The sequence below is a fragment of the Mchenga conophoros genome, linkage group LG7 (assembly GCF_057382185.1).
Source record: "Mchenga conophoros isolate Kocher_MC1m ecotype Shallow Benthic linkage group LG7, M_conophoros_male_GT1.1, whole genome shotgun sequence".
In the NCBI taxonomy this organism is placed as follows: domain Eukaryota; kingdom Metazoa; phylum Chordata; class Actinopteri; order Cichliformes; family Cichlidae; genus Mchenga; species Mchenga conophoros.
The window spans coordinates 8,192,751-8,213,962 of NC_140532.1; the positions used below are offsets into that span (position 1 = coordinate 8,192,751).

Below are 21,212 nucleotides of genomic sequence, written 5' to 3' on the forward strand. Positions count from 1 at the left end.
CCATAAAGTTATCCAAATCCATGACATTTGCATGCTTGTCAGGGGTGAAGAGATACCTGTAGGTTAGAGTGATTAACAGAGAACTGAGAGCTGAAGAAACCCTTGACAATGGCCATCACCGTCTCCGTCACATACTTCTCCAGGGCTAGATCTGCATGGCTACGCTCCGTTGTAGTGTTGCACACCTAAATTACAAAAATCATGAAGAGGAATATGTCTATTATCATTTCTTATGCAATAGTCTTGACACATACACAGGCTCATAAGGAAAGAAAAAGAGGTGAATGAACCTGACTTACACTGGCCATGTCCACCAGGAAATTATCAAAGAGCTTCCAGATATGGGAGGAGGTGTAGATCTCCTTCATTTCGACCTCTGTGTCCACATAGCAGTGATTCACAAAGTTCACATAAGCAGTTTTGACCTTAGGGCGAGAAATTAGAAAAAGCAATGTCCAATTAGTTTTTGAAGGCACACAGCACTGAAACATAACCAAAAATGTCTTTACAGAAGGATGGCGATATTATTTATCTTTACCCTACACCTCAATGTGTATTCTTATTGTGTCGTAAAACTATCTGGTCACTACCTCTGGTATGCAATTCACATCAGTGACAACTTTAACAATGTCATCCAGCGGCAGCAGGGAATTGCATTTCAGCTCAGTGTAGACGTTCTTTCCCTCGGTACAGGCAGCCAGCAGCTCCACGAGTGTGTTATGATATGCCAGAGCTCCATACTCATCGGCCCGCTCCCGCTCAGAGCCCATCATTTGCAACAACACCTGGAAAGACGAGCGGTCGTTGTAGAACACCAGCACGTCCTCACCAGCGTTCACCAGCTGGAAACGCAAACAGAGAACCCAAGAAGAAGAAAGGTTTAAGGAAGAGTCTCGCACACCGGCATTCATTTAAAAGTAAGCATCAAAAAAAGCCTTTCAATTTATAATTGATTCTTTGTGTAGTGCGCAAGTATTCTCATCTTCTCAAGTTCAGTGAAAACCAAACATGAAATGTTATGATTAGTAATAACAATCTGTCACATGTTAAATTTAAATAACCAGTTAGATGAGTGGCTGCAGTTATTAAGAAAAATACATGATAACTGATTTGGAGAACTTCCACATGAGTGTTTCCTGTTCATAAGATTATTTTTTCCCATTTTTCACACAAAAAACAAACAATAAAAACAAACCTCTGTCATGACTTTGTCCTGACATTTCTTTACATATTTTGTATCAGCCTTCACAATGGTTTGCAAAAACTTGAGGTACTGAACATGTCTTCCGTGCGTTTCGATGCAGTGGACAAAATGATGGACCACCCGCTCACTGATCTCATTGCACAGCTGGTAGTTGTTCATAAAGATGTGGCGCATCGTCTCAGCTTCCAGCAGCTGGAGAAAAGCAAAAGTTGTGAAGATGATAACGTTCACTTAAACGGCACACTGAATCATTCATCAAAAGAAACCATACGGCTGTCGCACTACTAGAAAGAGGACACCCAAAGGTATGCCAGCATGAGAAAAAGTGGAGCATAGTCATGTCTACACACCCCTGGAGTGAGGAAGAGGTTCAGCTGTTTATGTAGGAGAACTTGATTCTGATGGTTTCCTTTGCAAAAGTTTTGGAGAAATGTATGTGCCAGGGTCATGATGTCATTCATCTTGTCATCACTCTGTGAGAACATGGCACCGGGGAAATAAAAGATGATTAGAGAATCAGGAAGACATCCAGTAACTATGCTGCACACAGAGTGAAGCAGAAAATCATTGAACTGGCTGTTGTGTACACGGCTTACCTTCTCATAAGGGATCTGCAGCAGGTCCAGCACCACTGTATGAGCTCCCATGTTCTTCAGCAGCCTCTGCTGCTGCACGCGACTCTTCTTGTTGCCGTAACACAGCTTACTGAGCCGCAGCAGGATCTATAGATGAGACCCACAAATTTTTTTCTCAGATGCACAAGAGCCCAAAAGACATTTTACAGGAACACACTTGAGATAAGGATGTGCAGCGCACCTCTTTTACTATTTTATAGTTGTTTGCCTTGTTACCGTCAATCTGAGGTTTACTTTCCCCATCCTGCACTGGGCTCAGAACAGCCTCCTGAGAGAGACATGAGACATGTGAAAACAGTTGTGCTCAATGTCCACTTTAAAACAGGTCTGTTTTTAATATGAAACAATCTTATCCCATCTCAGTGAGTTATTAAAGTGTGTTCAAAGACTTCCAGCACTCACGGAGATGCTCTAAAAATAACAGTAAAAATAAAAATTTGTCACACACAAGTGCCTAAATGCAGTTCCCTGTGAAGTCAGACATTTTTTACTAATTAAGCTAACAGAACAGTTGGACTTTTTCATTAGCTGTGAAGAAAAAACAACAATCATCGAAACCATTTACAGTGCAGAAGAATTACTGATGGCCCATTTAACACAAACAGTAATTTCTGAGAGAGCTGAAAATGTCATATCCAATTCTAAAACGTTACTTTTAGATGTTGCTTCTAGATGCTTTACTTTTAAATACAAGCACAGCACCTCAGTGTTTGGCTCTTTGGCCATCTTGGCAGCAAGTTCTTCACCGGTGTAGACTACACTCTTCTCCACCCACAGCTCTGACTTCTCAACGGTCAGACGCAGCTGGTCCAGATCCGACTTGATCTGCTTGTAGTTCTCTACATCCTGCTCTGACACGAGCAGCTGCACCTAAGACACACACGCGCACAATGAAGAGTCAGTCAGGGATATTCCTAAAATATGTATAACCAAAAGAAATTTCTATCTTCTAATAAGTCTCTGTGTACCACTTTGGAGTCAAACTGGCTCTGAGGCAGTTTTTTTTTCATCTGAGGAATCTCTTAGTGATGCATTTTAGAGCTGTTGGCTCTTTAGAGAACACTCCTCCTCCAAACTGATTACATCAACCAGTACTGAAAAAAATAATCGCTTAACTCAGAAAGTGCAACTGCTTTGTTGTTACCTGTTTGAAGGCCTCCAGCACCTCAGATCTCTGACTGAAGTGTTTAAAGAGGAGCTGCAGAGACCCAGATACCAGTGGGGGGTAATCTTGCATGATGAGATAGATCAGAACCCTCAAAAATGTCCGGCCATCCTCACCGTCCAGCTCCACCGCGCTCCACTCAGAGCTGAAGTCAGAGCTGTGCATATTTAAATTTTAATTTGCTTTATCTGAATGTTTGAAAGCATATTAAAAAACACTGGCATACATTTCCTGTCTGTCTCTACTGTCAATCTAATAAAGGCATAAATGCCCTAACAAATCATGCGGAGTCAATAAATAGGCACATGTTCACCTACCTTTCTACAAACATGCTCTCTGCTTTTTGTACAATCTCATCTATGTCAGGTTCACAAGCTGAAGACAAAAATAAAATGAAAGAAAAAGTGACGTGAGCAGACTGCAGTAATTAACACAGGATAATGTAATAAATAACTTTTCTGCATTTGCACGGTAAGAGAGGAAAGTCTCACGTGTTATTGGAGGCACATCGGCCAAAGACATCGAGCTGTCAGTTAAGGCCCTGTCCCCAAACGCTTTCTTGTAGATCGACAGTAAGTATGTGATCCTGTAATCCAACCTCACACTCAAGATGAACTGTCAGAAAAAAACAAAGTTCACAAAAAAAGTGTCAAGCACTGGAAAAAGAAAATGCAGCAGTGATGGTAAGCAGAACATATAGAAGTGCCACTGACTTGCAGGATCTCGATGATCTTTAGTTTTGTGTCCATCACCATCAAATCCTCATTTTCAGGCAGGAAGAGCACCTTCCCATAGCGTAGAGAAGGAGGAGAGTCAGGGAGGATGTGTGGCACACCTCGACTCATCACCATCTGAGTCATCATTTCACCAACACCGTGGATCGTTCGCAGGACATTGTTGCCTAAAGAAAATAAGATTTATACATGTCTCATTATGTGTTTGTGTGTGTCAAGTCAATTGAAGTTAGATTACGTTCATTAAAAGCTAGGAAAGTCAAGAGAAACAAAATGCTACACAGCTATGAAAAAGTATTTGCCTCTTCTTGATTTCTTAGTGTTTTCAGCATATTTGTCACATTTCACATCATAAAACTTTAAGCTATCCAAACCTACCTGCCCCATGTGAAAAAGTAATGAATAATAAATGAATTACTTTTTCACATATAGTCACATTAATGACAAATCATGAATCATGAATTAACTGTGATAAACCCCTTTTTTTTTTGGCAGGTATCGCAAACACTTGATTGCAGCTCTTGTTGCAAAGAGTGGCAAAACCAGTTATTAGGCTTAGGTGGCAATTGCTTTTTCACACAGGGCAGGTGGGTTTGGATATCTTTTTCTCCCCTCAGTTAATTAAAATCATAATTTAAAAACTGCATTTTCTATTTAAACTGGTTATCTTTGCGTGATTTTACAAGTTGTTTAAAATATAAGGGGTGACAGATATTCTGAAAACCTATGAAAAAAGGAAAGGGGCAAAAACTTTTTCACAGCATCGTAGATGACCCAGATGTTTCTCCAGCTGAAGAAAAGTTAATATATAGTTAGTGTTTTCATGTCATTAAACCTCAACACCATTTGTATCTACCAGTCTGTTCACCAATCTTAAAAGTTTTAATTTTTGTTTAAATTCTATCTGCATTGCATGAGCAGATCTGTCATTTCCTCTGTTCTCTGCATTTTTTAAATTTAGATTAAAAAAAAAAATTCAAAGACACACATACAGTAATTTAAACACATAACTGCACTAACCGCCAGCCTCTGGGCCTTTGCTGAGCTTGTTCAAGGGGCTGGCCGGGTACTGGACAAAATCCAAGATGGACAGCAGAGTGCGCGTGAGGCGCAGCAACTCACTAAAGCTATAAAAACCAAAGTAAACCAGATTTCGAGCCAGGTTCACCACCTGAAAGAGAAATCAAACATGATCCATCATTAAAACAACCCAATAAAACCAGTAAATGAAAAAAAAAACATGCCAAAGTTATATCTGAAGTTTTGTTTATCCTACCTCCAATGTGAGTTCATTCTTAGCTTTTTCCTCAAAAGGATGAGCCTGGTTTAGCACATCCTTAAGATATTCTTCCACAAACTCCATAGTTGGAGCAAACTTCTTCTTCATTTCCTCCGTTGAGCTGTCAGTTGACTCATACTCAAACCTGTTGAAGCCATTAAAATCTACATGTAGTCACTCACAAATTGTACTTGTAAACACATATAACCCAACACGTAGATGCTCACTCATTAATGTTGATCTTGGAGGGGATCTCGGTCCAGAGGCGGGCATAGCGCACAGGAACCACGGACTCCTGTGGGTCACGATCCACATGCATATGCAACATGAGGCGGCAAAAGGAGGCTCTGAGGTTGTAGGGCAGGCAGTCGTCATACATGCACCGCAGGAGCAGATCCACAGATAGCTGACTGGAGATCTGGTTGATGGCTAGGTACTGTCGGTCCAGACACATTTTAGCAAACAGGTTTAACTGGTATCTGTGGAGTAGAAGAAGAAATTGTCAGAAAAAGGGGAAAATGGTTTCTGTGCACGCATTTGTGGAACTGAATGTTAAAGAGACCTGTAGTAGGTAATGATCTCGGCATCACACTTGTGGCTGGCCTTAGCATCCTGGGCCATGTGGCGGATGGATTTGCCATGAGGCTCCTTGTTGCTGTCGATCCAATAGAGCCAAACCTCCTCCTCCTCCCCCTCTTCTTGTATCAGAGAGGACTCCAGGTTGCTGGACTCTATGTTTGAGATTAGTCTTGGAAGGATAAAGGAGCGAGTGAGACATTAAGTAGTAGCTAGAAAAACTGCTCACTTTACACACTGACGTAGAGCTGCTGCTGCTGAAAATATACATTTCACAAGAGGTAGATGCTCTGGAGGAAACGGCAGTCTCGCACGCTGTGCAAAGGCATCACATATTGGAATTTTTTTTTTTTTTTTTAATGGTTCGGGACATTTTAAAATATAACAATCACCAGGTGTGACTCACTTGGTCTGGATGAGGATATCTGCATTGGAAGGATTCAGCATGAATTTACAGATAAGCTCTTGTGTGATGGGGATGGCCGTCTTGTTGGACACACAAAGATCAGACAAATAGTCCAGAAATCTGTGCAAAGCAGAGCAGACATGAAATGCCGAGGTTTGTTCAAATATATATTTACATTTAAGATTAACCAGTATATATAAAAATAGAAGAAATAAAAGATATCAAGTAAGTAAGCAGCAGCTGGAAGAAAGATTTGAACTAATTTAACACTTTTCCAGCATTTTTTCCCTCCATGTAATTGTTCCCTGGGGTTGTCTAATATTTGGGAGGTCTGCTTGACTGACCTGGGTTCTCTGTTGCGCCTCAGCAGGTTGACAAAGGTCTCAATCTCTCTGGCTGTAATGTGTTTTTCCAGCAGCTTGCGGTTGTTGTGCACCAGTGCAGTGATCGTGTCTTCAGCCAGAATCTCATACCCGATCTGAGACTGCATGATTGTGAATTTTTTGGCTATATATTCCTGCATGAGGAAACAAACATGCGTTTATCAGCACTCGTAATGCAGAACGTGGTGAAATAAAAGTGTGTGTGTATATATATGTGTGGGTGAGACTCACCAAAGGACTTTTGTTTTATTAAAATAAATAATAATAAATAAAAAACTGGATTTGCAATAAAATTAAAGAAGGGAATGTTTTCATACATTTTGCTGTTTTGATCATCATAGCACAATTGTTGACTGAATGTTGCCATGTATTTTCTTTTTGAGACCTACTACTTCGATTGCGACCATTAACACATCAGTTGGGGTCCCCAATAGATTTTTTCAGACCATCTGGCAGAATCTATACTGGTTTCAGTCAAAAGCCACCTCTATCCTTAGCTACCTCACATCTTATTGACACTGTTAATGACCCTGATGACAACTCAATGAAAACTCAATATCAGCTTGTATGGAGGCCAGGGAACAACTTTCCTGGCCTGAAAAAAATAAAAATAAAAAAAATAAATCAACAAAGTGCCAGAGACTTTGTTGCTACATGATTTTATTATTTTATTATTTTCCCCGCACTGGTTAGCTGATCAAACCCAAAAACAGCAACTTATATACAGCATGACAACATACCTGGTTCTTGCGATAGTCCTGTTGGGAGTGGCGTAGGATCCTGTAGCACAGGCTGAACATATACTTGTAGTGAGCATAGCGCTGGTCTCCCAGTTCCTCCAACCTTAGCATTGGCCCGTCGCCACTATCTGTAAATGAAGCCTTCAGGATGCCAAATATCTAGACAAGCAAAAACCACAATGCACTGATAAAGAACGGAACACAAAATGTTTTTATTGTAATTTAGCTGTATCATTCGTTGCAGTAGACTTTTGCACCGGGGCCTTTTTTAATACTTAGTACCAATCAGCACCTGTGTTTACATATTCCTGACCTGGGCAAGGATGTTTTGTTCCCGCATGAGTTTCTGCCGCTCCCGGTTGGGCGTGGATGTGACCACAGACAGAACGTCCTCTCCGTTGTTGGGCACCACACACACAAAGTAAACCAGGTCCTCCAAAAGCTTAGTCACAAACCTGAAATATGCACGAATGAAATATTACATCAGAACATGAAGTACGCACATCATCTGGTGTTACGTGTGTCGCGGTGCTTGCTTTTCTATACCTCCTCTCATTTTGAGTAATACTGGCGTTGAAACACTTCTTCACAGTGGACTCCAAGACTTTGTTTGCATCATTAGCAAAGTCCAAGTCTCTGACCTCTGATAGGGGAACAGACACAATGGCGAACGCTTCTTTGTCCTCTTTAGTAGAACAGGTGCCAATCTATTGTGACAGCCAAAAAAATATGTTAAGTAATCTATCCAGGGTTAGTGCGAGTGTGTGAGTGTGGCCATATTCAGACCTTGAGCATAACTGGACGCTCCTCATCTGCATCAATGGGGACGTTGGTGCTGGTCACCCAGGTGTTGGTGCACAGGTGTCTAAGTCTTACATAGGAGTTTCTGAGGAAGGACAATTTATTCACAGCATGAATGTCAGTTAATTATTTATCTGCGGTAAAATAATTAAAAGTGATCCATCCAGTAAAGTCAATTAACCTACATCCATTCTTAAATTGTTATTTTTAGCAGCAGCAAGACTTTGGGATACTGAAAGTCACAAATTCCCATTACAAAGCTAAAATTTCTGTTTTTTAACAGCTATTCCAACTTTTACTCCAATGGTTTGTGATTGATTTTTTTTTTTTACAATTTACAGACATTAACCTAGAATGTGTTCCACTTATTGTGAACTGGAATAACCTTTAATAACGCTGTTTTACTCCATCCCCCATGAGTCACTATAATTATTACTAACAACAAAATTTAAGTAATCTCAAGAAAAAGGGTCAGAAGTTAGAATTAGAAATGGAAGATTTTCTGACATGAGCTACTGTGAGCCTCCTGTGGAAGTTAAAGCTGTGACCTATTTTCTTTAGCGTTGCCTCGCGTGGGAATAACTGACCTGGGCACGAGACAGTCGGCACGCTGCAGAGTGGTGGCATCCAGCTCAAACAGAGATGAAATGTCATTCCCATGAGGAACAGAAACCAAGGTGAAAGCAATCCTTTCTGCTGCTTGATTCTTCTTCTTCGAGTACACAATATCGGTCTCATTCTGAAGCGTACACACGCACATACACACCCACAAAAACAAAGGAAGTAAACATTTGTGTGTGCAGTTTAAAAGCTTATATGGCACAGGCAAGTTACTCGTCAGTCAGAGTCTGTTTCAACTATCAGACTCAACACAGCACAGCAAGCGCAGAGTCGATGCTGGTTTAACTTGAGAAAAAAAAGAATCTCTCTGCAGAGCTCGGCTACGCAAATGGGTCAATTGAAGAAAGTCGTACAGAGTGCAACTCATTAATACACAGGTTAACGGGGTTATTGTGCAAATTATCCTCCTGAACCATTGCATCAAAATGCTTATTTTTGTTGCTCAAACGTCTAAAAGTCAAAAGAAAATTGACTGAAAAGTTTTAAACTTTTAGTGACTCAAATTGTTCAAGTTTTTTTGGTTTGCTTGTTTTTTGGGTTAATGCTAGTTCCAGCTACTCATGATTGCTTTTAAATACAGCATGTAATATTGCATACATACAGTGGAGTTGCACAGGAAAGAAAAACTGTTTTTTTATGACATTATACACAAAGTAATTAACAGGCTAACAGGCTCTGGATCGGACTGGTAACTCTCAATTGTATTGAGTGACTTCATGTATGTAAATCACGATGTTCTCCAAAAGTTGATTTTGTTCATCTGGACGTAGCGTTTTGTGGGAGAAACGTTTCGTCACTCATCCAAGTGACTTCTTCAGTCTCAGCTGACTGCAGGTTTCCCCAAATCTTATAAACAGTACATTTGCACAATGACTGAAACCAGCCCACTGAAGGAACAATGGGCTGGGAGGTCAGTTCCTTAATCTGAAGAAGTCACTTGGATGAGTGACGAAACGTTTCTCCCACAAAACGCTACGTCCGGATGAACTGAATCAACTTTTGGAGATTTACCTACCTGGATGATTGAGCATGCATCAAATCACAATGTTATTTTTATCCTGCTTTCCTGCACTTTCCTATTTTTTCTACACTTCACTACCATTCAAAGTCATTATCTTTAACTACTACTTCTTTCAGTTGCTCCTTTTTTAGGGGTCGCCACAGTGGATCATTTGCCTCCATATCACAACATCTCTAGCATCCTCCTCTGTTACACCAACCCTTTGCATGTCTTGCTTCACTACATCCATGAACCTCCTCTTTTCCTCTTGCCTGGCAGCTCCATATTCATCTCAGCGTCACCTCTGTAACCAGACCCGCCCCTCCAAAATACTAATTTCTAATCCTCTTACTCCCGTTCATCACCAGAGGAAAAAATCTTAGCATTTTTAAGTCTACTACCTCATGCTCAGCCTCCTGTTTTTTTGTTAGTGTCACATCTCTAAGTCATACATCATAGCAGGTCTCACTATATGTTGAAAACCTTCCCTTTCACTATCCTTCTGTCACAAATCTCCCTGTACACTTATTTCCACCTTTTCACCCTCCTCCGCACCCTTTTCTTCACCTCTCTTGTTCGCTGTAATTTCAGGAATTTAAACTAATCCACCTTCACTACTTCCACTCCTCAAATCTTTATCATTCCCTTATCTCCCCCCATCTCATTCACACCCATGTGTTTCATTCCTCTTCTCGCCAGTGCATTCCTCCACCTGCTACATACTCCGACTGCAGCTCACGTCCTCTGCAAACATAGTTCACTGGGAACCTAAATTAAACGAAAACCTAAAGTGTGAGTGCAAAAAAGGTAGTCTGGTTTTGTGAAAATAGCGATGAGAAAAAACAAATCAATGACAGTAATTCAGATTATTTCAATAAAAAAAAATCTTCTTTTCTGTAGCTGCACTCAAAAAAACTTCGGATTACAAGATTAAACAGAAAGTTTGATTCAAGCGTTTCGTTGACTCTACAATTTTTCCACCCATGTAAAAACTTTTGATTGATCTGATAAACAGTTTAGCACTGAAGGCAGTAAAAAACTTTTTGTTGTTCTCCTCATGTGCAATCTAGCAAATCTACCAACATCCCAAGGCAATAATTCAAATTGTACTCGCATACCCAATGGAAAAAAGATCCAGTACATCCGGCTGCACAGTAAATATTCAGCCACGCTGAAATAAAATTGTAAGTATTGGCTCTGCACTGACATACCTAGTGTCAAGTTGTTGTGTTTTTCCATGCATACACCTAAATAAGACCTAATGTTGATTAATTGAGTACAAATTACACCGAAAACACAAAGAGCCGGGACTTCTCCGTGTGTTGTGTCAGACACTGCAGTACTTAGGCTCCTAAAGAGCGCAGATACTGCAGATAATGGTGAGGGTTAATTTCTCCCACTGTTCTCTGCATGTCAATGGGAAGCTCCCCGGAGCTGCCTCCATGCCTCAGCTTCTCCATCCTCCCACTCTCCTCCTCCCCTCCTCCACCTCCCCCTCCGCTCTGCTAGTGACTCACCCCACCAGCTTAGCACAGCCGAGTGGAGCAGAGCAGACAGCACGTCTGCCTCCCCTCCATCCCCTCTCGCAGGGCACCCCCACACACCCAGACGTTATGTAAGGAGCCCCCCGTGTGTCTGAAATTCAGCATGTGCATGAGAAAGTGTGCGAGACTGAGAGAGTTGGTGTGCATGCTCCTTGCATTGCCAGAATACAAATGTGCAAGCTCGCTAAGAGCTGAAAGAAATGTCTAGATATAGATTTGGAGTTTGGCAGAGTTTGTGTGTGTGCGAGAGAGAAAGAGAGAAAGGAACTGGTGGTATTGCATAACCAAATAATGGGGAGACAGAGAAGTTTGAAGTTGCAACGCATTTACCTTAAAAACACAGTTTGAAGTTTCTCTCGTGTTAATTAACTCGTCTTATTTCAGTTGAATTTAGAAAAAAGAACAAGAATTAAACGTGCTCTAAAATTCATTAATACTGACAGTGCCTTAGTATTAAGAATATATAAGCAAAATTAAAGTAAGCCACAGTCTGATGTCAAGGGGGTGTGATAATACATGTAAATCAGCTTGTTTACCTGATTCACATCTCCTTTGGTCTCCACAGTTTTGGGTATGAATTCAGGGTTTACCTGCAGAGAGACGATGACCCGTCAGTGGCCTCAGATCTAGAAAGCTCTGATGACAGAGTCATTATCATCATCAACACCTAAAACAATCTATTCAACAGCAACGCACGGGTGATAGTGGGCATAACAATGGGAACACTGCCACCTACAGCACATCATCTAAAATCCTCTTCAGCTGTGCTCACTCAAAACTGAAAAGCAGGTGCACTCAGCTTGAACAATAAACACCATATGATTATTAATGTCAGCTGATTTTTAAAAGCAGGTAACATAAAAAAAAACCTCAGCTGCCAGGTAATTTCCAGTCGCCAGGTGTTTGAAGCGGAAGAGACTGTTCCACTGTCCAGCTCCGCTCCGACAGGGGTCATAGTGCACAACCTGACATAAGGACACAAAATAAGAAGCTTTAGTTGTTTTTTTTTATCAGAGATTAGCATGTTTTCAACAGTATCACTCCAAAGAATGTATTTCAGTGTCCAGCAGTTGAGAGGAGCTTTAATTATCTTGCTCACAGCTTGTATGTGAATTAGAGTACTGCACATATATTTAGACATATATCTGCACATTTAAAAAAAAAAAAAAAAGACAGCTGGTGTAAAAGCATTGAGATTAATTCGCTGAATGTAACACCGTGCGGTTACATGACCTGGAAGATTATGAACTAAAAGTCACACTGGCATAAATGCCTTGATTTTAAAGCTTTTGGTACGCCAACATCATTTTGCACCGCAGTATCAGAATGAGTCAGCGTCATCTCTTACACACTGGCAAGAACACAAGAATATTTTGTTTTCCGCAGACTGTTGCAACAACATGTCAGACACTGATACAGTAAGAGAAGTACATCCTGGCACAAACAGAGGGACAACAGGAACTTCAACTAACTGCAAGCTGATAAAGAGGAACATGCAGCACAACAGACGGGTTTATACAGAACTAAAGACGAGCACATGTCTTACATAAAGGGGAAATAATGTCATAAAGTCATGATTGAATGATCTTTTTTCATGGCAATTTTAATATCTGCTTATCCAAATTGTGCTGAGCACAGTTTACAAGTCAGGATTTTACTCTGTTAAAGCCGTGCCTGGCAGTTACTTAGAAGGAGAAACTGCCCCCTGAATGCCAAGTTACCCCGGGGCTGAATTCACCAAACATACTACGGTCACATCTTCAGTCTGTTCTATGCTTTACCTCAATCTCCCACAGAGCCTTGGAGCTGGTAGCAGAGGTGGCAGACTGCCGCAGTGTGGTCCTGAGAAAAACGTACTGATGATCCTTGTACTCGTCACAGGTTAGAAACTTCTCCTGCTCAGCATGAAACAACCTCACAACGTCTCCCTGACAGAGGACAGCAAACAAAAACATGAGTGCTACATAGCAGAAAACTGCATGTTACACATTTTAAGACGCATATAATGAATGTGGTTCCATTAAAAATAATGGCTAACAAGAATATAAAGAAAGAGGGGAGGAGACGGGGGAGAAAAAAAAAGCATACTCCTTTTAGGACATCGTCCCTGTAGTCACTAAACTTCATGAACAAGGTGACTTTCCAGCTGGTGTTGCAGTTAACAGCATTGACCTAGGGCATGCACACAAGTAGAAGACAATCGGATAAATAAGAGTCATCTGCCGAAATCACTATGATGATATAGTAATAATGTGACATCCTCCTTTTAATACCCCGGTGCTGATGAAAAACAATCCAAGTGCACTAGTCTCACCTCTTTGCAGCCAAGGTTATCCAAAAGCTCAATGTTACTGGCGTGAAGCGGCTGTCCGGCGTTCACTGGCATCAGCACCACTTTGTCTCCAACCACCACCTTGAAACCAATAGAACAGTCAAATTACCAAAAGAGACCCTGTTTTGTCAATTTCTTGCAGTTTTCCAATAGCTTAACAGGAAAGTAAGAATGCATCCATGCAAAGGGTTTTTCAAACATCCCCATTTTTTTTTCTGGTCAAGGGTGCAGCAGCAAAACAGGCTGGGCTTCACTTGAGAGAGTGGTCGAGCCGTTCACAGCAAACAGATTTATTCATACCATGGCCAGAGGATGTGAATGCAGCATTCAAAAGACACGAGGACTTAAAAGTGCACTTCCCTTTGCTTACTTAACACATGCTTTCTAGTCCATAAAATAGAAAGCTGTAACAGACTCTACACGGTCAACTGTTTCTCCTCTTAAGCATCCACACACAAGCACGCTGTGGTATCAGAAACAGGTGGCCTGTGCTGTTCTGGAGTATTTGACAATATTTCAGCAGTGGCAAACAGCAGATAAAAAGCAAACCAGCTGACTAGATTTTTAACCTCAACCTGACAGTCTACGTGCATTCGAAATGGTGTTGCATCCATGCTTTTCCACAGTATTTTGTGTCAGACCTAACACATGTACACACATCATGCACAATCAGAAGCAATACCTTTAACCATAGGATGCTAAAGCCAAAGGAGAAGGACAAAATCAGAAATGTTACTTGAACAGGACAAACAATGAACTGACAGTCTAGACAGAGGGAATGTCAAGTTTTTGTACAGTACTTCATGTCTACAAAGAGCTGATGCCAAGGAGACAGAAACCTACATTGTCTCCTTCGCTGCGGAGCTTCCAGAAGGGCTGAATATAGAACCAGGAGCCCTCATTTCCAGCCGGGTCCAAAGAAACCCGCATGGCATTCTTCTCAAGCAAAGCAGGGAGTCGCTTATTCACCGTCAGGTACTTATTACTCTTTATGTGCAGGAGCTGAGACAGAAAAATTAGGCAGTTTAGACACTGGGAGAGCAGTGGAGGAGGATGTATTCAGACCATTTATCTATCATTGTTAGGGGGGGGGGGGGAAATGAGTGTGAAGAAAAAAGTCCTGCTTTGAAAATGTTCCCAAGTAAACGTAGGCAGGGATATGCAGTGAAATGGTCTCAAGGTTTGCATCATAGTTACACAGAGAAAATGCTTCTTATGTTCAACCAGCAGGTGACTAAAACAACATAAACACAACATAAAAAATGTATGTAAAAATTATTCATATGATTCAGAAGAAAGAAAAACCCAGAAAATGCTAAAACCATGAAATATTTAACATTTTTGCTCAACAAATCTAAGTTATAATCTGAATAATCATCTGGCAAAATGTGTATACTGCAGGTGCAATTTCTGATGATGCTTCAGAGAACAGTGCTGCTTTAGGTCTGCCATCTCGTCTTTTTGTCCTCCACCCTGCACACCACGCTGATATTAGATTCAACTAAAGAAAAGTGGACAAATGATGTGTTTTTGAGAGCCTGCAAGTAACAAGGTGCCTTCATAGGTCTGTGTGTGTTAACAATAAGCAAAAACATTCCTCTGAAAATGCTCAGGTACAAGGACTGGACTGAATGAGCCATCCGCTCATTTGTAGGATACACGAGCTACTCCACTATGTTATTTAATTTGACTTCATTTGGAGACATTTCCTGAATTCACTGAACAAACGAGGTTCTAAATTAGCCCGTGCTTTGAGTCAATACAGACAAATTGCTTATCCATAAGGCGAGTTAACTAAGGTAAGGGAACAATGGCCGGTACCTTTCACAACAGCAGTTAAATGTGTGGTTTCCCAATCCAACCATGCAGGCAAGAGTTCAGCAATGAGTGAAATCAAATACCAGCATTGTTTTTTAGAAACCTGCCTGAGGTGTCAGGGGTTAGATGACAGTAACAGAAGCTGGGTAAACAATAAAACAAAATGTAGGCTCAGCACACAACAGAGTGTAACACCATAGTTTAAGAGATTATCTCTACCTGGATAACACTGCTGTACTTGACAACTTCTCCAAGAAGTTTCTTGTTCTCTGAATCGTTCTGCTTCTGCTCCAGTTCTGCTGCATGCTGCGTAACGAAGCAGACGATTGTTAAAAAGGTATTACATACACATCCTTCCTCATTCCACATTTTGTTTACAAACGGAAAGGTTGTCCACACAAGATCAACGACCAACCCTACGCTACCATTTTTAAAAAAATATGCTGGATGGTCATAATAAACTGAAGTATGCTCTCTTAACCTCTCTGCTCTGCTTCGTGTGTCACTGGTCAAGCAGAGGAGACCCCCGCGGTGAATCAGAGAGCAACGGAAAGAAAATAGTTCAACTGACAGCAAAACACAGTAGAGGCTCTCACGCTGAGGTCTAAAGAAAAATTGTATTTTACAGTTAAATTAGCAAAGTGATGTTAAACTCAATAATGATGTTGGCTTACTCATAACACATTGCGTCTTATCCTCACGTTGACAAATAAAGCTTAATAATTTAACACTCAGAGTCCAGATATCTGTACTAGATGGAAAAACTGGATTGGTGCATCCCTGATTTAAACTGTAATTAGGCATAAATTCATGCATAATTGCTTCCCGATTGTCATTTGAGCTCATGTGCCCAACGGCGGTTCAGAGTACCCGGTCTTCTCGGCGTCCCTGGTTTGAGTTCTTGAAAGTACCCCTGCTGAGGGACTTCATTGCTTACATGGGCAACAACAGTGTGACCTAGAGGGCTGTGACTGGGAGGGGCGGCCTGTCCACTATAAACCCAATTAGTGTTTTCTGCTACAAACAGTCTGTCCACAGCAAACTCCATGTTCAAGAACAACAGGGTTTATAAGCGCACTTGGTACAAGGACATCCTAGGTCACACTCTGGTCAGGTTTTGTAATCATATCATTACATCTGTGGCCATGTTTCTTCTGTCTGTTCTCTGCTAATAGCCCCATTACAAGCAGAAAGAAAACAACTGCATACAAGTTAAAAAGTTCTGTAGAACTTTTAAGGCTTTGAAATGCTCATAAAATTAAAAATCCTCATACCTGTAACTTTTTAAAGAGTTCTCCTTGTGTGTTGTTGTTTCCTTGTTTCCCTTGTTTTGCCTTCCAGAACTGTTTCTGGGCCGAGTATCTGTTCATGGGACATACCTTGAAGAGGCAATCTGCAGAAGAGAAAAAAAGAAAAAGCAGTGAGGCTCACAGGACTCACCTGAGCCAGATAAAATGACACTCTAGCGTCTACATGTAGAGCTTGAAGCCTTGAAGTCATTTCAACACATCAAAGCTTATTTGTAACCCATAATGCAGTCTCAGAAAAGTCCAAGTTCACGTGTGTGCCCGCCCATGTGTGTGTGTATGACCAGAAACCAGTGTGACCAGTAAAATCCTACACACCTCTGAACTTTTTGGGTGGGTTGTTCAGGTCTCCAGCTTCAGGCTGGACAACACACCTATCATCGACAAGCCTGCAGAGAAGGACAAACATGAAATTGCATCAACATGATTACTATAGGTGTGTTATTACGGACTTAAACTCCTTTGAGAGCATTTTAATAAGCAGTAAACCACTCTATTATTGTGAGTGTGATATACTATAAGGTATATCACACTCACATGCAAATACATAAGGCAGAATCTCAAACTACAAATAATACCATGATTCGAATAGACAGTTTATAGCACTCCATGGGAAGAAAAGCTTTACTGTCTCTCTTCTCCATCACATCCATTTAATCCAAGGCAGTCCCAGTATCTGGATGTGTTTCTGGGTGGGGTTCATCCACGTTGGCAGTGCTTTGATCTCTGCTTTCCTGACCAACATAGGTAATGTGGTGTTGTGCTGAGATAAAAGAACTAGAATAAACTGACGTCAAAGTTTCTATGACTTTTACATGGGTCCGATTAAAACTGTAAAATAAATAGTGTCAGGATAATTTAAAATAAAGCTGTGAGACTGCACATTGAATTGGTCACGGAAGATCAGGCCTCTCTGTGAAGTCTTTTGTAGCTCATAAAGTGCACACTGAGCCACCTCCACCTGGGGAAACCATGTGGTTTCTGTTCAGAGTGGATGAGGGGGCTTTCAATAGGTGTCATCCAGTTAACTGTCTTGTTCCCCCATATCCTCGCCTTTTATTTGCCACACACTAGACACGTTTCACTGAAAGGGTTAAGGGACACAGCAGGTCAGCAAAACTCGCCTTTCTGACACATCTGACGAGCACAGAGTTAAAGCTATGAAGTTGATGATGGCTGATAACTAAGGAAACAGAACCCAGTTCAGATTGAAAAAAAAGTATTAAGGAAAGAACAATTATAAGAATGCACATTCATCAACAGCCATTTAAAGTTATCTGATGCCATGAAGTGTATTCATTATGTACTATGGTGTCCTAAACTGGTTTAAATTGGTCCAGAAGCAGATCTTTGGCAGGCAAAAGCAGTGATCCCTTTTATTAAAAGTGTCCTTCTGCACACATCGTCTTTAAACTGCAAAATTTGGGCAACCTTTGTTAGCAGCCAGCACAGAGAGAGCTGAGGCTGAAGGTGCTTGTAAAAACCTTAATGGCTAAGAGCCCATTATTGAATCGGTGGGAAAAAAGCAAGCAGCGACAGAAAAAGAGCATCATTAAATAATGAAGGCTTATAACATTTCAGTGATTGTGGAGTTACAGGTTTTTCTTTTATGACTAAAATGCAACTTTAAGTTCCAGCTGTGAATTTCTTTGCCTCTTGTTGTGTACATAACATAACTGTTGTGTACATAACTCTGATATTTGATCTTACCAAACTACTGAACTAGTTACTTTATCTAAATCCGTATCCTGCCCATTGTTTGTTTTTATATATAGTGCCTTAAAACTATAAAGTGAAATTCCATTTCTTGCTGGGCAAAGGCACCAGAACATTCTGCAGAAGCAAAACTGAGACATGTGGAGAAAAAGGCCCTTTTGAGGCAAGAAGAATTCATGTAAAGTAAGCCTGTAAGGGAAATTATCACACTACCAAAGATGGTTTTTTTGCAGTATTTGTAGCATGCATACAGCTTTCACTTTCCCCGAAGAGAAATGCTAGCATTTTTTCTGCAGGCAATGACACCAGCTAATGAATTTCTAAAGACTCCATAATCATCCCATTCCATTTATCTCCTCTGCACCACATTTTGAGTTGCACAAGTGCATCCATTCATTCCGTCCGGTGGGGAGAAACATAATGCAATGCACAATTCCTCCAATTCATACAAAGCTGGCAGCTTTGCTAAAGAGAGCTGAGCCATTTCCCTTTTTAAGTCACGGCAGTCAATCAGTCAATCTACAGGCTGTGTATTGCTTCCTTCAACACTGTATCAAAGTTACAGCTAAATGAGAAACAATAGAGCCCAACAGGAAGAATTATCACAAGGCTAACTGGCTAAAGAGAAGGGCTCTCTGGGAAAGCTCATAAATAAGGAGGGCCGCAGAGAGCTGGGCGTTAGTACAAACAGAAAGACTCTGACAGTGCCTGACACTCTGTAACCAAGTTAAACATGAACCAAAGATAAATCTAGCAGGCTGGACACAGGGGAGCTAATTATAGCTATTGCCTGTGTTTAGTCGACTGAGAAAATAACACAGACAAAAAAACGAAATAGAGAGCATGTAATGCAAAGCAGCAAGTCTATGTAACTGCTGTTAAATGTTTTAAAGAACAGCGACGGGCAACAGAACAATGACTCATCTGCAAGAAAAGTGGATGCATGTGAACAATTTCAACACGAATGCATGTTTCAACTTGCTGATACCACGGTACTCTAAATGAGTCACACACATACTGATTAAACAGACTCTTCCAATGAATTCACTTTTGGTAAAAAGGTATGAATGTGAAAATGTTTGGGTTTTTTGGTGTTGCATCTATGCATCAGTTTCTACTGTTAGTTGCAACAAACTGGACTGATTGTTACGACACATTAAAATATGGGAAATCTGCCAGTTAAACTGCAAGACTTAAAAGGTCAGGTTGGTGATGTCACTTGGAGGTTAGCCAGCTTTTGAGAGTTTGCAATGACAGGTGTGGAACTAACAGATTTGATGTTATTTTATGCAAACATGGACACGGTTGGGTAGATCAGGTTTAATTGCATTGACAGGGGTTGCAGCTCTGGGAGGATCTTGAAGGCTCTTTGCTTTACTTGCTGCTTCTCTTTGGGCCTGAGTGAGCTCTGGCACAGCAGCGTCCTTGATAAAATTCTCAGGGCACCAGTCAAACTACGTGAGCTATTGAAAGCACCTTGGTGGTTCAGCTACCCAATTTCGCTGTGCAAGAAACTGCACAATGACAATATAAAGCTCTAAGTCTCTAAGTCTCTAAGAAAGGCTGATAAGAATTTAATTATTTTCCCTTTGCAACAATAGCAGGCGTGAACAATCGTTGCTGTGCACTTTTGCTTTTTTGAAACTTACAGCCTCTGTGTACCATGTAGGGTGCCGTCACTTCGATTTGCATTACCACACGCCTTAACAGTTATGGGAGCTTTTCATTTAAAAGTAAAATATCGCAGCTTAGTTCACACCAGCAGATAAGTCAGGAAACAGCATTGCATTCAAGGGTTACACACAGTTCGGCTTCTATTTGCTCCAAAACTCTACAGATTATTTGAGCATCTGATGTGAGGTACCTGTTGGCAGGAATGACTTAAAGCAGGACAAAGGAGAGAGAAGAAGAGTTGGGGAAAAGGAGAGAACATGGGTGGGGCAGAGCCATTCCTCAGGGCCAATCAGTGTTTCCACACTCGTTCAGCAGGCTCAGAGGCCAGAGTGTAACCCGGAACCACCGAGGCATTTCACCTTGCACTGAAGCTCTCAGCTCATGAGGGGCGACAACCAAACAAACTGTGTGTGCAGCTTCTTCTTTTTCTGCACTGCTTTCCAAAGAAAAGCTGTTTTATTTTCACCAAGTAAAACTGATAAGTAATCTACTGAGTGCAAGTGCTACAACATAGGAAGGAGTCAAAACCAATGGTTTCCTCATTTTAAAAAAATTATCCTGAATATCATTATAATGACACAATAAACACAATTAACAATAAATGACAAGAGCAAACGGGAATCAGTGAAAAGGTTTTAAATATCTAATGTGACTTTAGAACGTTTTTCTTCTTTTTAGCCCCCACATTCACCTTGCACCCTCTCATGTTTATCTTGCAATCCACCAGATTCGTTTTCAATCTGTACATGGACTGCAAAGAGATGACTTCAAAGCATGTGCAACATATAGAGCACACTCATTCCTTCACCTAAACAGGAAGAGTCTAGTCCTTTATTTAAGTGAACACTATAAATATTTGAACATCATCCAAATAAGAGGTAGCCTAGAGCTTCACTCGGTGTCAATTTATTTTGTTAGACGTGGTCTATTTAACAGGAGGAGTGGCATTCAGGGTCATTGGACATTTCTTATCGTAACGTCAAATGAATGAACAACTACTCTTCCCTCAATCTGGTCACCCTGACACCTCCTCGTGCCTCTCTCTGGGCCCCTGAACCATATGTTGGTGACCACAGTAACAAGAATCCGCTCGCAGCCTCTCGCGAAGCGTACCTGGGCAACACGCTGGTTTGCATTCCTGTTAGATTTGCGTAAACGTGAAGAATTTCCTGAGAAGGAGCAGTTTACGCGCCGATGGGCCTTGACCGCAGGTCGCACTTTAGGTTTTCACTTGTTGGATTTGCATAAAACATACATTTGAAGAAGTTCATGCCTGA

At 41.1% G+C, this 21,212-nt stretch overlaps 1 protein-coding gene across 1 annotated transcript in view; it reads right to left on the bottom strand.

The window, feature by feature from the left end:
• itpr2 (inositol 1,4,5-trisphosphate receptor, type 2) overlaps window positions 1–21,212 on the bottom strand; it is a 58,314-nt gene that overhangs the window by 36,671 nt on the left and 431 nt on the right. Inside the window, exons 2-33 of the mRNA XM_085281820.1 lie at window positions 16,864–16,934; window positions 16,513–16,631; window positions 15,458–15,544; window positions 14,264–14,422; window positions 13,403–13,501; window positions 13,177–13,260; window positions 12,870–13,016; window positions 11,958–12,053; window positions 11,625–11,678; window positions 8,511–8,662; window positions 7,909–8,008; window positions 7,669–7,829; window positions 7,436–7,577; window positions 7,123–7,281; window positions 6,344–6,516; window positions 6,000–6,119; window positions 5,580–5,765; window positions 5,245–5,496; window positions 5,015–5,162; window positions 4,759–4,909; window positions 3,718–3,905; window positions 3,496–3,619; window positions 3,322–3,379; window positions 2,984–3,161; window positions 2,542–2,709; window positions 2,021–2,107; window positions 1,801–1,926; window positions 1,555–1,677; window positions 1,196–1,396; window positions 591–842; window positions 300–425; window positions 57–185 (exon numbers count right to left, since the gene is read on the bottom strand). Coding sequence (XP_085137946.1) covers window positions 57–185; window positions 300–425; window positions 591–842; window positions 1,196–1,396; window positions 1,555–1,677; window positions 1,801–1,926; window positions 2,021–2,107; window positions 2,542–2,709; window positions 2,984–3,161; window positions 3,322–3,379; window positions 3,496–3,619; window positions 3,718–3,905; window positions 4,759–4,909; window positions 5,015–5,162; window positions 5,245–5,496; window positions 5,580–5,765; window positions 6,000–6,119; window positions 6,344–6,516; window positions 7,123–7,281; window positions 7,436–7,577; window positions 7,669–7,829; window positions 7,909–8,008; window positions 8,511–8,662; window positions 11,625–11,678; window positions 11,958–12,053; window positions 12,870–13,016; window positions 13,177–13,260; window positions 13,403–13,501; window positions 14,264–14,422; window positions 15,458–15,544; window positions 16,513–16,631; window positions 16,864–16,934 — 4,420 coding nt within the window. The remainder of the gene's footprint in view (window positions 1–56; window positions 186–299; window positions 426–590; window positions 843–1,195; window positions 1,397–1,554; window positions 1,678–1,800; window positions 1,927–2,020; window positions 2,108–2,541; window positions 2,710–2,983; window positions 3,162–3,321; window positions 3,380–3,495; window positions 3,620–3,717; window positions 3,906–4,758; window positions 4,910–5,014; window positions 5,163–5,244; window positions 5,497–5,579; window positions 5,766–5,999; window positions 6,120–6,343; window positions 6,517–7,122; window positions 7,282–7,435; window positions 7,578–7,668; window positions 7,830–7,908; window positions 8,009–8,510; window positions 8,663–11,624; window positions 11,679–11,957; window positions 12,054–12,869; window positions 13,017–13,176; window positions 13,261–13,402; window positions 13,502–14,263; window positions 14,423–15,457; window positions 15,545–16,512; window positions 16,632–16,863; window positions 16,935–21,212) is intronic.